The following is a 13915-nucleotide window of genomic DNA, read 5'->3' on the forward strand; positions in this document are numbered from 1 at the left end:
TGTATGGGCTGATTGAGTTACATTTTCTGCCAGATAAAATGCTTAGTGATTCTGTATTTGGGTCAAAGAGACTTAACTTTTCTTTAGCCTTTTTTTTGGAAAGGGGAGGGGTGAGGATTGTACCTCTGCTTAAATTGAGCTGTGTTATATTTGTAGATAAACTTTGTCTTAAGAGTCTTAGACAAAGAAAAGGTTTAGGTCGTGTTAATTTTTGCTATGCTGGTGCAGCAGCTTTTTGTGGGGGATATACATTGTTTAAAGCATCTACATTTTGTTTCAAAGGCTGTTTGGTTGTATTTTAGATTAAGAAGGAGAGTAAGGATGATTTTTCCCTTATTGCTTAATCTACTATTTTTAAGGATTAGAGCCATCAACAGAAAATCCATTTTGAGAATTATGGAGCTATTTCAGTGAAAGATGTTTCAGTTCAGTTTAGTCTGCTAAATATCCCTTGCTGGGAAGCATACAGAGTTGTGTGCATAGCCTCATTCACAAGTGCATTTGAATATGGCTATGCCTCCATTTTGAGGCACATTAATGACCCAAACATAATCAGCCAATAGGTACCAGGCAGATGAAATAAATCATTTGCATAAAACTGAAGTGAGTGACTCCCAGGAGATGAGAAAGAAGACAGGGATTTACGTATTAATGAACTGCTATTCCCAAATATTTTTTGATACACTTAGAGTTTATAAAGTTTTAAAGAAAAATATATGGGAAATAAGACCTCACCTTATCAAAGACCTTTTTTCAAACATGCTGCATATAATCATTCCTACCTTCCATCTCCACCCCAGTTTCCTAGCTTGTGCTCACTATTTTAATTCAGCCAGACATCCCCAGAGGCTTAAGAATTGTAGCTGTAAATACAATTCCCTGCTTTGAGACTTTTAAGATGCAGATGTATTTTTCATGTCTCGTTCCTCTTGGCCTTAGAATGAACTTTGATAGTGTTTTTCCTTCGGTGTACCAGCTGGTGCACAATATTTAAACTACTTTATCTTCTAAAATACTTTTTGGATCTACACAGTGTATTACAGCAAAGCAGTGACACAGTCTAGATACATGTCTGTCAGTGTACTTCTATAACATGCCTATCTTTAAAACTATGATTAGGAAAGAGAGGAGAACATAAACTGTAAAGCTATTCAAGCACAATGTGTGTCCATCGTAGCTTTTTCACTAAGGACAGTATCTTCCATGAGACAATAGTTCTTGTCAAATGGATTGTAGTAGGGACTTGGAAGTTGGAGATCTGTATTCTACGCTGGAGGGTGGTGAAGCACTGGAATGTGTTACCTAGGGAGGTGGTGGAATCTCCTTCCTTAGAGGTTTTTAAGGTCAGGCTTGACAAAGCCCTGGCAGGGATGATTTAGTTGGGATTGGTCCTGCTTTGAGTAGGGGGTTGGACTAGATACCTCCTGAGGTCCCTTCCAACCCTGAGATTCTATGACTCACGGGTGTCCTAGGCCAAGTCACAACCTCTCTGTGCCTCCATTTCCGCACCTATTAAAAAAAAAAAAAAGGGCGGGGGGGATAATGCTTACCCAGCTTTAGTAACTTTGAGATCTGTTGATGTGATTAAGAATATTTCCATGTCATTCTTCTTTCAGGTCATGCTGGAAATGGAAACTTCCTTTTTCTCTCTCCCTTGTTTCCCTGATGCAAGATGCTCAGTTCCCTTTTGATTTTAGAAATACATTTGTGTGAGAGAAGGTTTCCTTAGTGTCCCTTCGAGTTGGGAGAAACTTGATTTAATCATTCAGTTCATGTCCTCGGTCACATTACCAGACTTCAAGAAGATATGTAATTAATCATTTACAGTGCAGACATCTTTCTCCATTCAGTTCCCAGTGTAGCTTTGAGATAGTAATAAATATTTCAGACTTTAAACAGAGTAACACTTCCATAAACAGTAAATGGCCCATTCAATCTTAGTTATGTGCCAGGTTATTCATTGTTTTAAACCAGTTCCTTTTTGGATAAAACTAGTCTTGAAAGCATTTGTAGCTATTTAACTACCCCATCCTGTTGAGTGACCATCATGGTTAGCACTTACACAATGCCTTGTGTTTCCAATATGCTATACAAACACTGACTACTTAATGCCCACAGTAGTCCTGTGAAGTATGTATTATTTCATTTAGACCGAACAATTTTAAGTTTAGAAGCTGACACTTTGTCTCCATGTTCAACACATGTGCCTGCAATGGTGCCTTTGTTAGTGGAAAGCAGCATTGCTACTGGGTTATTCAGGGAAATGGTGGTGGTGCCAACTCAAGAGATTCCCTGTTTGAGCATAAGAATGGCCATACTAGATCAGACAAATGATCCACCTAGCCCAGTATCTGGTTTTCTGACAGTGGCCGGTGCCAGATGCTTCTGAGGGAATGAACAGAACAGGGCAATTTATCAAGCGATCTACCCCATCATCCATGTTGACATCCTCATGTTGCCCTGCTGAGCAATTCAGTTACCCTCCTGCATGCTGAAAGCTCTGATTTAGGCATCAGCCATAGCCGAGATTGTCAACCTTATATGGAATCAGCAGCCAGGTTCTTGCTACCATCGTGAAATGGGGAAGTTATGTGCCTTGGGGTATGTCTACACTACGGGATTATTCCGATTTTACATAAACCGGTTTTGTAAAACAGATTGTATGAAGTCGAGTGCACGCAGCCACACTAAGCACATTCATTCGGTGGTGTGCATCCATGTACCGAGGCTAGTGTCGATTTCCGGAGCATTGCACTGTGGGTAGCTATCCCGTAGCTATCCCATAGTTCCCGCAGTCTCCCCCGCCCATTGGAATTCTGGGTTGAGATCCCAATGCAAAAACAGTGTCACGGGTGATTCTGGGTAAATGTCGTTACTCAATCCTTCCTCCGTGAAAGCAACGGCAGACAATCATTTTGCGCCCTTTTCCCCTGGATTGCCTTGGCAGACGCCATAGCATGGCAACCATGGAGCCCGTTTTGCCTTTTGTCACTGTCACCGTATGTGTACTGGATGCTGCTGACAGACGCGGTACTGCAGTGCTACACAGTAGCATTCATTTGCCTTTGCAAGGCAGCAGAGACGGTTACCATCCCTATTGCACCGTCTGCCATGCCATTGTAAATTGGCGATGAGATGACGGTTATCAGTCGTTCTGTACCGTCTGCTGCTGTCATGGGTGCTCCTGGCTGGCCTCGCTGAGGTCGGCCGGGGGCACATGGACAAAAATGGGAATGACTCCTCGGGTCAATCCCTTCTTTGTTTTGTCTAAAAATAGTCAGTCCTGCCTAGAATATGGGGCAAGTCTACTAGAGAACCAGAGAGCACAGCCGCTCCGTGTCTGAGCCCCAGAGATCCCGCAGAAATGATGAGCTGCATGCCATTCTAGGGGGTGCCCCTGCAACAACCCCACCCATTGCTTCCCTCCTCCCCCAACCCTCCTGGGCTACCGTGGCAATGTCCCCCCATTTGTGTGATGACGTACTAAAGACTGCAGAAATAAGAAACACTGACTTTTTAGTGACATAAAATGAGGGGGAGGCAGCCTCCCGCTGCTATGATAGTCCAGGCAGTACAGAATCTTTTCTTTAGACATGAAAGGGGGGGCGGGGGCTGATGGAGCTCAGCCTCCAGTTGCTATGATAAAGACGGTTACCAGCCGTTCTGGACCATCTGCCGGGAATGACCGGGAGTCATTCCCATTTTTACCCAGGTGCTCCCAGCCGACCTCACCGAGGCCAGCCAGGAGCACTCACGGGCTGATGATGACGATGGATAGCAGTCATATTGTACTGTCTGCCACTGGGAAGGGGGATGCTGGTGCTCAGCGTTGCAGCACCCCGTCTACCAGCAGCATGCAGTAGACATAGGGTGACACTGAAAAAAGGCGAGAAACGTTTTTTCCCCTTTTATTTCGGGGCGGGGAGAAAGGGTGTAAATTGACGACATATACCCTGAAACACCCGGGAAAAGGTTTTTGACCCTTCAGGCATTGGGAGCTCAGCCAAGAATGCAAATGCTTTTTGGAGACTGCGGGGACTGTGGGATAGCTGGAGTCCTCAGTACCCCCTCCCTCCCTCCACGAGCGTCCATTTGATTCTTTGGCTTTCCGTTACGCTTGTCACACAGCACTGTGCTGTGGCCTCTGTCTATCATAGCCTGGAGATTTTTTCAAATGCTTTGTCATTTCGTCTTCTGTAACAGAGCTCTGATAGAACAGATTTGTCTCCCCATACAGCGATCAGATCCAGTATCTCCCATACGGTCCATGCTGGAGCTCTTTTTGGATTTGGGACTGCATCACCACACGTGCTGATCAGAGCTCCACGCTGGGCAAACAGGAAATGAAATGCAAAAGTTCGTGGGGCTTTTCCTGTCTACCTGGCCAGTGCATCCGAGTTCAGATCGCTTTCCAGAGCGGTCACATTGGTGCACTGTGGGATACCGCCCGGAGGCCAATACCGTCGATTTGCGGCCACATTAACCTTAATTCGACATGGCAGCTACTCCTCTCGTCGGGGAGGAGTACAGAAATCGGTTTAAAGAGCCCTTTATATCGATATAAAGGGCCTCGTTGTGTGGACGGGTGCAGGGTTAAATCGGTTTAACGCTGCTAAATTCGGTTTAAACGCGTAGTGTAGACCAGGCCTAGGATTGCTAGGCTCAGAATGTAGAGAGACATGTAGGGAGCAGCGAGATTAATTGCTGTATGCTTCTGGTTCTACCTTAAATGTTCATTCTTACCTGATATGGAGGTCAGACATGGTTTGGTACTGGAAGTCTAGCTGGATTAGAGAAATCTGATCTTTAGAGGAGGCCAGTTGAATATCAGTGGAAGGAAAGTGCCGTTTTTCACTAGGAGATTTCCAGTCATTAACTGAAATCTCAAAATCTCTTTAACCGGTCATAGCCTATGGTTCCATGGTCATATTGGCTGGTGCTCTAATTGCCCTTTATCCTAAAACTCAGCCCTAAAAATTTGCAGGGTGGTGAACTTGGGGAATTTCAAAATTTCTGAGTGCTTGATTTTTGCAACCTTAATGTTGTTTTAACATAGTTTGCAAATGTGTGTGTATGCGTACACACAAATTTCATGGGTTTTTAAAATAAAAAACTGGGTCCTTCCTCTTACTGGGGTCCACCCATGTAGGGGTCTCACCCCCATGCTTTGGGTTACTTCCCCTCTTTCTCCCAGTGCATATTTCTCCATCAGCTTGACTGCTGGTGTTGCTGGACCCAGACTCGCAAGTTCTCTGGGAGGCCCTGCACAAACTGCTCCAGTATCACCTGGTCCATGATCTGCCCCACCGTTTGAGTGTTGGGCCGCAACCATCGTGTGGCCCAGTCCATCAATTCCTGGGCGAAGGCCCGGGCCGCACGCCCCTGTCCACCTGGCCGACTGAAATATCTGTTGATATTTCTCAGATGAAAGCCCCACCCGGTCTAAGACGGCCACCTTCACGGTGTCATACTCCCTGGCTTGTGCATCAGTCAGGGCCATATATGCAGCCTGTGCCTCCTCACCAAGATATGAGGCTAGCTGTGGGGCCCAGGTTGCCCTGTCCCATGTGGTGCCCACAGCCACTCACTCAAAGATGCAGAGGAAGGTGTCGCGGTCGTCATCAGGGCAGGGCCCATTTTACAAAGGCCCAACCCCGTAGTGTGGGTGCCATCTCCCCCCAAGGAACTCACCAGTTTCTGCAGGAGTTGTTGCTGCACCCCCTCCTGCTCCTTAATAAAGTCCTGTACAGTCCTCTGCTGCTCGGCCTGCCAGGCGAGTAGAGCCTGTCTCTCCATCTGATGGGATTGCTGGAAGGTCTGCAGCATCTTCTGCATCTCCTCCTGCTGCTGAGTCTGCCACTGCAGGGTTCCCTCCATCCCGAGGTCACCAAACTATAGCTCTGGCACAAAAGGATCCTGGAGAAGCCTCCACATGTCATGGGGTGCACAGCCGGCCCCTCTTCCTCTGGGCCTGGTTGCCCTCCCAGATAAGTGCAGGGAAACTTCAGCTCTGCGCAACATCTGTGTCCTTTATTCTTTACGCGTTTTCCCACCACTGGTGTCCAACTAATATACAATCCTTACAGGTTTCTTGCCTACCACAGGCTGAGTCAGTAACCAGTTAGAGGACTTCCACCTCCCTCCCTGACTGACCCACCTCTCTCTGGCTGCCCCTGCTCCTTCTGGCTCCTTCCCAGCCTTTGTAGTTCTTGGCCTATCAGGCTGGCAGACATAAGGCTTTTCAGCCAGCCCTAATCTATTCCCCCTTGATTGGGGCTGTCATGGCAGGGGCTGATTAGGTGTGTTTGCAGCAGCACCCTGCCACACACCCACCTTGTTCGCCAGCAGGGTTGGTGTGATGTTCCCCTCTGGTGTTATCTGGACTGGTGATCTGCTAGGCCACTCCAATCCTTGACTCTGGGAGCCAGCCTTACTTTGCTCTGCTGTGAGAACCCCCACTCCTGGGCTGTTCATGCACAGCCTCGGGCATGTAAGCTGCTTGGATTGTGCAAGCAAATGACACTAGCCAATATCTCCGGTTCCAGACACAACCCAAAGAACCTCCATCTTACAGTGTCCAATTATGCCTGCTGGATGCTGCAAGCTTATATGAGTTCATCAATTTAACAAAGAAATTGATATGTGCCAGGCTTGTTATCCCAAGGGGAACCTCTGATACACTTCAAACCAAATGTACCGCTTCAGGTAGAATAAACAAACAACTTTATTAACTACAAAGATAGATTTTAAGTGATTATAAGACAAAGCATAACAAGTCAGATTTAGTGAAATGAAATAAAAGCAAAACACATTCTAAGCTGATCTTAACACTTTCAGTGCCCTTACAAACTTAGATGCTTCTCACCACAGGCTGGCTGGTTGCTCTTCAGCCAGGCTCTCCACTTTGATCGGTGCTTCAGTCGCTTGGTGTGGTGTCTGTAGATGCACGTGGAGAGAGAGAGCGCATGGCAAATGTCTCTCCCTTTTATCATGTCCTTTCTTCCCTCTTGGCTTTGCCCCTCTCCCCTCCCCCCCTTCAGAGGTGAGGATTACCTCACCGCAGTTCCAAACTGACCAAAGTCTCCTTTCTCAACCTCCACCTCCAGACCTTGTGTCCCAATCTATTCCTGATATCCTGCAGTCAGATCAGGTGGTGGTTCTTCCACATTGCCTGAATAGCAGAAGAGGGGTCGCTGAGAGCACAGGAGACACAGGCTCCCTGTTCTCAGTTCCAGTGCCCAGCCCCATCCTGGCTTGGAACTGCTGTGAGCAACCATTACAGGGAAAGACCGGCTTTGACCTTGAAGCCTTGGGCTGAAGAGCCTGCTCTGTGGGGATGGCACATGTGCAATCAGGTCAGCGCTAGGAGCTGAGAGAGGTTTGAGCATGCTCATTGAGGACAGAATCTTCTGAAATTTTAGCTGCTAAAATCAACGTTTGAACTGATCATGTGTGAACTGCGATTTTTTCCAAAGGCTTATAACTTGGCCAAATTTGGGCAGATGTGCACCGGGTTGGCAAAAGACTACCTCTGCCAAATTTCAAGTCCCTACTCCAAAGCATGTGGGCGCTAGAGGTTTTCAAAGGGTTGCCAGAATTTTTTAACATGAGTAAAATTTATTTCTTATTCAAGTAGTGTCCCTATGGGTGCTCCACTGTAAGTGCATTTGCGTCCCTGTGCTGCTGATTGGAAAACTTTGGTAGTAGTGTCTCTTTGGCCCGCACATGCGCTGTCCCTGCCCTCGTGCTCTGCCACGAGGCTAACCAGTGCTGCGTGGGTGAACCCCCCTCAGTTCCTTCTCTACTGCAAAGTCCTTGACAAGAACTGCAAAGTAGAGGGGAGGAGGGTGGGTCATGGAGCACCCATCAGGGGACACATCTCGAAGAACCATCATTATTGCACAAGGTAACTTCCTCTTTTCCCTAGCTTCATTCTCAGAAATGGCTGAACCAGTTTGGCTGAAATTAAAAGCCTGAGGCAGAAACCCAGAACATAAAATATCAGCCCAGATGGTTCGTTTGGCAGTTTTATAAGCAACTGAAAACAGGGTCTTATAATGGAAAATGGGCAACTTTGGTAACAGGTGGCACGATCAGCCACACCTGTGATCAGCAGCAGCTCCTGAACTCTGAAACTGCCATGTTCTGTTGACGATGTTTATAGCGAGTTTTTAATGCACGCTTGAATGTACTCATTAATGCTAATATTATGCACCAATTATTTAATATTACAACTTTCCTTTGGGTTTGATTTATGTTCAAGGCTTTTGTAAAGACAGCATTGGAGTTAGAGATGCGGTGTTAAATTATTTTGGATTTCCGTAATTGCTTTGATGTCTCAAGTCAAGATAGTTTGAAGAAGTTTTCTCCAATAGGAAAGTTCATTTACTGGAAATTCTGAGAGGCAGGGGCAGATTGTACTATCTTAAACTGAAATGTAATAAAAGTTTGATCATGTTTGGATTAATGAATGGCTCATTTGGGAAAAGGAAGAATAGAGTTACAGTATCCTACTGGCTATTCCCATTGCTGTGATTACATGGAGTAACAGTGTGGCCAGTACAATTGATCCCAGCATTATGAGAGTCATTTTCTCAGTGCCAGGTCATTATGTGGAATGTCCTTTTTCTTTCTCCTTCAAATTCCCTTCTCACTTTTCCCCAAAGGGATTAATTGGATTCTCTGGGCTGGATCAGCTGAGCTGAGTTGTTTCACTGTCAGCAAACTCAGTGAGAAGCAAGAGCTGGAGTAGACAAAGAAAGAATTCTACTCAGGAGAGTGTAGCAATAGACTTCATTGTAGCTTTGAACAAAAATGTCCTTGAAATACCTTTTGGTAGGTTAACTGCAGTGACTGGAGGAGCTAGCAAACTGAAAGGTCTCCTCAGTGGTTCTTACCGACTAATGAACAAATTTGATTAAGATTTGGCAGCTTTTCCTAATATTCCCTGTAACCAGCAAATCTTCCCAGGCAGTGCTGTGCTCCATGTTTGAAAAGAGAGCAGCCTAGTAATTAAATGATGAACGAAGGCAAATGTACTGATGAGCATATTGAGTGGTTAATTAAATGAAAGAAAGAGAATGTAAAACAAAAATGCCCGTCTAAGGTCCCTTGAGGCCCTGCCAACCCTCCCCCCCCCCCTTCCCCATCCGAGTTTATAATGGGAAAGGAGACACCTGCACATATGCTGTTTTCTTGGTTGGCCCTTTGTGGTTGGAAATTGCTGCTACACCCCACCAGCCTGGCATATATAAGAAGGTAACTAATGATTATCTACACAAATCACCTTCTAATTCATAATATAACAGTGACATCCCCCAATGTAGCACCATCACCTTGATGATAGTGTAGCTGTATCATCTTAAAATATCCAGGCTTTCCTAGGTGGCATGATTTTTTTTTTTAACTTCAGTGTTCTGTCAAGATTTTCTTCCCCTTAAATTATTGTTAAGTTTTTAGAACCTTAACACCATTATCTCAGAATTTTCACTCTGATTATGCCTTGGTTGGAGTGAGATTCTTTTACATTGTTCAGTGCTTACTTCCATGGGTATGGACTACACTGCTGTGTGCAAAAGAGAGGGAATTTCATTGCATTACTTTTGTACTCAAAAGGCAGTAAGAAACTAATCAAGAATATATCTGAATAGGATTCAACTGGGTGACACAGCCTGTGCCTGAATAAACAGCTTCACGTTATATACATGGAATGTTCATACATTATCATCACACAAGAGGTTTGGTGTTGCTGCTGAATTAGCTGAAATGATAAGCAGCTGATATTACCTGTAGGCAATTGCTAATTGGTGGAGGGTCACCTTGGGATCTGTGGTACCACAGAGGCCAATAGGAAGCTAGAGATGCATGGTTTTATGTAAGACCATTATAATTTTGTGCAAATTTGAACTAATAAATAAAACTCTCTCAAGACCCAAGTTTCAAGGCAGAATAAATGCCTGTAGAGAGACTTAGCCTCAACCAACTAATGGACAGAAATATGCTGTTCAGATCCCGGAATTGCTGACAATGATTATTTCATATGCTGCTGCTACAGTTAAGGTTGACAAACTAAGGGAAAAACATAATGGTTTATTGAACCTCCGTAGAAGTTACTTGTGTGTATGGGCCAATTTAGATTAGTTACCAAAAATAATTGGGCTCTGACTGTTAGAACCTGAGCTGGTCAATGATTCTGGCCTCAGACCTACAATAAGAAATACCCCCATCAGTTTCAGTGCTAGGTTTCCTATGGAAAGATTTTTGTGTTTAGAAAAGAAACTGCAGCTCTGTAACTTTTAATGTAGTTTGGGGCTCAGGAAAAGGAGAAAGGACGAATATAATGCAAGAAAAAAAGCCCCATGTAATTAGTATAGGGGGAAGAAAACATTAAGCATTATGGAGCAACACCAAGTAGACAAAGGCAGGTAAGAAACTAAACATGCTTTGGGTGAGCAAAACCAGCTCTGAGAGTCTGTATTTAAGGTTTTGTCTCTGTGAAATGTGCAAGCCAGAAAATATGAAATGTACACGGCAATTCTTTGAAGACCTTGGGAAGGGATCTTTTCGTTGTTCAACTTACCACACATCTGTTCCAGTAGACCCTTACCATGGTAGTGCAACATGACAATCTGTTGCATAATGGATGTTCTTTTTTTAGAAATACCTTATGTTCTTATGTTTAGAAATACAAAGATTCTGCATCTTACTCTCCAGATGACAAGGGAAACTGAGTAAACTTGTGAAGGGTTTTGTGGGCCAATGGTTCATAGAGTTCAGATACCACTGAAAGTGCAACAGTAAATCAGTTCATATTGTAAGAGACTCTGCTTATAGTTCTGATATTGTAAAACTCTGGTGATGGTGAAGCAGATGTTACTTTTTTTTAATGTATTGCAGGGTGCAAATTGCAATTTTCTGTTATAATTACTCCACTTTAGATCTTCAAGTGCTTTTCTATTTTGTGGCAAATTAAAAGATTTGGGAAGAAAAATGTCATTAGGTTGCTATTTAAAGGGTTTTGCTTGGGTTTTTTTCCGGGGGATTTGTCTTTCACGGGTGTTTGGACAGTGTTTTCAGATAATTTTTTTGGAAGTGGACAGGGACACATTTAATATAACTATAGCCTTACTTCTTTGTGAGAGTCAGTAAATATAATTTTGATGGCTGGGAATTTAATGACATCTGTTCTTGGAAGAAGAACAGTGAAGAAAATTAGAAATTGCAGTCAAAATCCTGGCATCCTTTGACTTTGTAACCCATAAATGAAAGCTTTTTGTGCTGTGAAACATTCAATGCCGAAGCATGATACATCTAACAATTTCTGTACTAATACATTTCTGTACTGTTTATTTTATGTCTAAACATAATTGCCACATCTCTACTTTACCTTTTTAACCTCTACTGCTTTAACAGTCAAATTACTTTGGCTGCTGGGAATCTCCCTTATTCAGAGTGTAAAATTTGGATGTGGGGAACTGCCATATAGTGTGACATAAGAGAAACTAAAGTCAGAGAAAAGTACCAGCTGTATCACTAGTGTGTATATAAAACATGGACAGCATAAAAGCAGTTTTATATTTTGGGGTTTTATACTCTGGCCTGAAATTGGTCCAAGTAAATAAGCAACCTATATACCTAACAGTTTTTAGGTAGAACTTATTAGACAACGAGTTTTCCTATAGGCTAAAAAAGAGTTTTTTTACAGATGCTAATAATGGCTCATTGGGTCAGCTGTTTCTCTAGTTAAACCATTTGGGTATCTGGGAAGTTCGTGATCTCTGGAAAGGCTCATGAAGGGCATTCCAACTCCCAAGAGCCTTTCCAGCAGCAGCCGTCGTATAACCTTAGCTGCTTTTTGTGCAGTATTTGTCTTTCAATGCCATTATAGTGGCATTTTTTAAATAAATGAATTTAAATGAAGTTTAATATATATGGGTGTCTTCTTTTTTTGGTTAGCAAAACCAGAAGAGATAAAACCGGTGGAGCTTGTGACGGGAAGTGACATCACAGCACCCCCAAACAAAGAGCTTCCTCCAAGCCCCGAGAAGAAGACCAAGGTCGGTGTGCCATTATTTCATGGCTTCTTTATACCCAGCTCTGTGGGTTTGGCTTCCTCTGCCTGCTTTACTCCCTGCTTCTTAAGCTGTGGTGATACAGTTCTGTTTTCTGAGCAAGTGGCATCTGGGAAGTATTTCATTTGAACACCAAACAATGTAATTCAATTGTAAAGTTACAAACAAATCAGCCTTCAGTAAATCTAATTGAAACTGGAGTTAGCCCAACAAATTTATGCTCAACTTAAATATAAAATAATACATTAGGCAATGTCCATGGTGGGAGAACAATTAATTTTCATAATGACATTTCAAGAATGCTGATATTTTGATCCACTTGACAGTTTCATTATTATTAATTTATTTGTATTTCAGTAGCTTCCACGGGTCCCCATCAGGACCTGGGGCCGTAGTCAGCTTAATGCTGTACAAACAGATGGTCTCTACACCAAAGAGATGGCAGCAGTCAGCAGTCTTGACCAGAGCTCTTACTGAAGTTTTGAACCCAAACCGTAATCTCTCCCTCAGTGAATGCCATGGTTTTACTCTCATTCACATTGTCACCTGAGAAATCCAAAGGAATAGGCTCTGAACAACTAAGCTCCAATTTTTATTAAGAGTTGATACCTAAGGCTGAATCCAGGTCACATTGCAGGCAGTGGGAATTTGGCCATTGATTTAGGTTAGATTAAGATTTAGATCTTGCACTGCATTATATAGGTACAATTAGACAGAAATGTCCCATTCATTGAGCATAAGACTAAACGTCAGGAACTCCAAGTATTAATTGCAGCTCCACCACTGACTCCCTTCTGGGGCCTTCGTTGTCTCTGGGCCAAATTCTGGTCCCATTGAATTTAATGGCAAAATCCTGGTCCCAGTGTTTCTGTTCCCCATCTGTAAAACAGGTACTACATTACTTCCTGTCAATGTTATATGCCAGCTCCAGGCCCTTTTTTTGTTACGCTCAGAAAACAGGATGTTTAATGTTTTTGTTTCCTCTAAATAGCATTTTATGTTCCTTGCTGCTTAACATTTTTGTTTACAATGCGCTGTTTTTTTTCTTTTTGTCTGTGTTTGTGTTTACATTGGATGTTGCTTTTTGAAAAATGTAAAGCCTTCAGCATCCACACCATCAGCAAAACCTGCAGCAATGAAAACCAAGCCACTGTCCACTACAAGCCCCAAGCGGCCAGCTTCTGCCACACCTGGCCAAAACAAAAAACCCACCAGCCCTACTGCAGGTCCTACTTCGGCCACTACTCCCAAACGCCCAGCCACCAGTACTACACGTCCCTCCACTTTAACTCCTAAAGACACTAAACCAAAGGTAAGAGAGAATATTTCACTTGCACATTGAAGCTCCAAGGCTTGTAGACCAAAATCCAGGTAACTGTTTTATCTGACTAGCAACAGTCGATAGGAATCAAAGGGTAGCATCGTTCTAGAGACAACAATGGAACAATAAGATTAAAGCCTGATCTTGCTATCAGATCTGTATGGACACAAGATTCTGCCTCCATGGATCTGAGCAGAATATGTATTTTGGCACTGAGGAGTAGGACGAGCAGGAGAGCGTTGAAACTTTCCTCTGTGTTTTGGTTGTAATTTTCATGAACTACTAAAAGGTGCTCAAGAAAATTATTTATTTTTTTTAAATTTAAAACAAAAGCCTGTAACCTTCTTTGTTCTGCAATATATACTTCAGAAAACTGTTGAATTAATGTGATTGAACAGGGAACTTAATGTTAATGTTCAACTCCACGTTCTATAGAAAGAGCTGGACCAAATAAGTCAACTAGAAAACCGGTAAAACAGAAGGTAAATAAGACCACTGGGATGTGGGAAGGGGAAAGGTTAAA

The 13915-nt window shown here is 43.4% G+C and overlaps 1 protein-coding gene across 11 annotated transcripts in view; it reads left to right on the forward strand.

Annotated features, from left to right (window-relative positions):
• Positions 1–13915, forward strand: part of MAP4 (microtubule associated protein 4) — a 288369-nt gene that overhangs the window by 243840 nt on the left and 30614 nt on the right. For 10 of the 11 annotated variants that reach the window (XM_039526892.1, XM_039526894.1, XM_039526889.1 and 7 more), the window contains 2 exons: positions 11956–12056; positions 13171–13383. In XM_039526892.1, coding sequence (XP_039382826.1) covers positions 11956–12056; positions 13171–13383 — 314 coding nt within the window. The remainder of the gene's footprint in view (positions 1–11955; positions 12057–13170; positions 13384–13915) is intronic. The other variant, XM_039526893.1, reaches the window with a different exon arrangement.

The sequence above is a fragment of the Mauremys reevesii genome, linkage group 2 (assembly GCF_016161935.1).
Source record: "Mauremys reevesii isolate NIE-2019 linkage group 2, ASM1616193v1, whole genome shotgun sequence".
In the NCBI taxonomy this organism is placed as follows: Eukaryota; Metazoa; Chordata; order Testudines; family Geoemydidae; genus Mauremys; species Mauremys reevesii.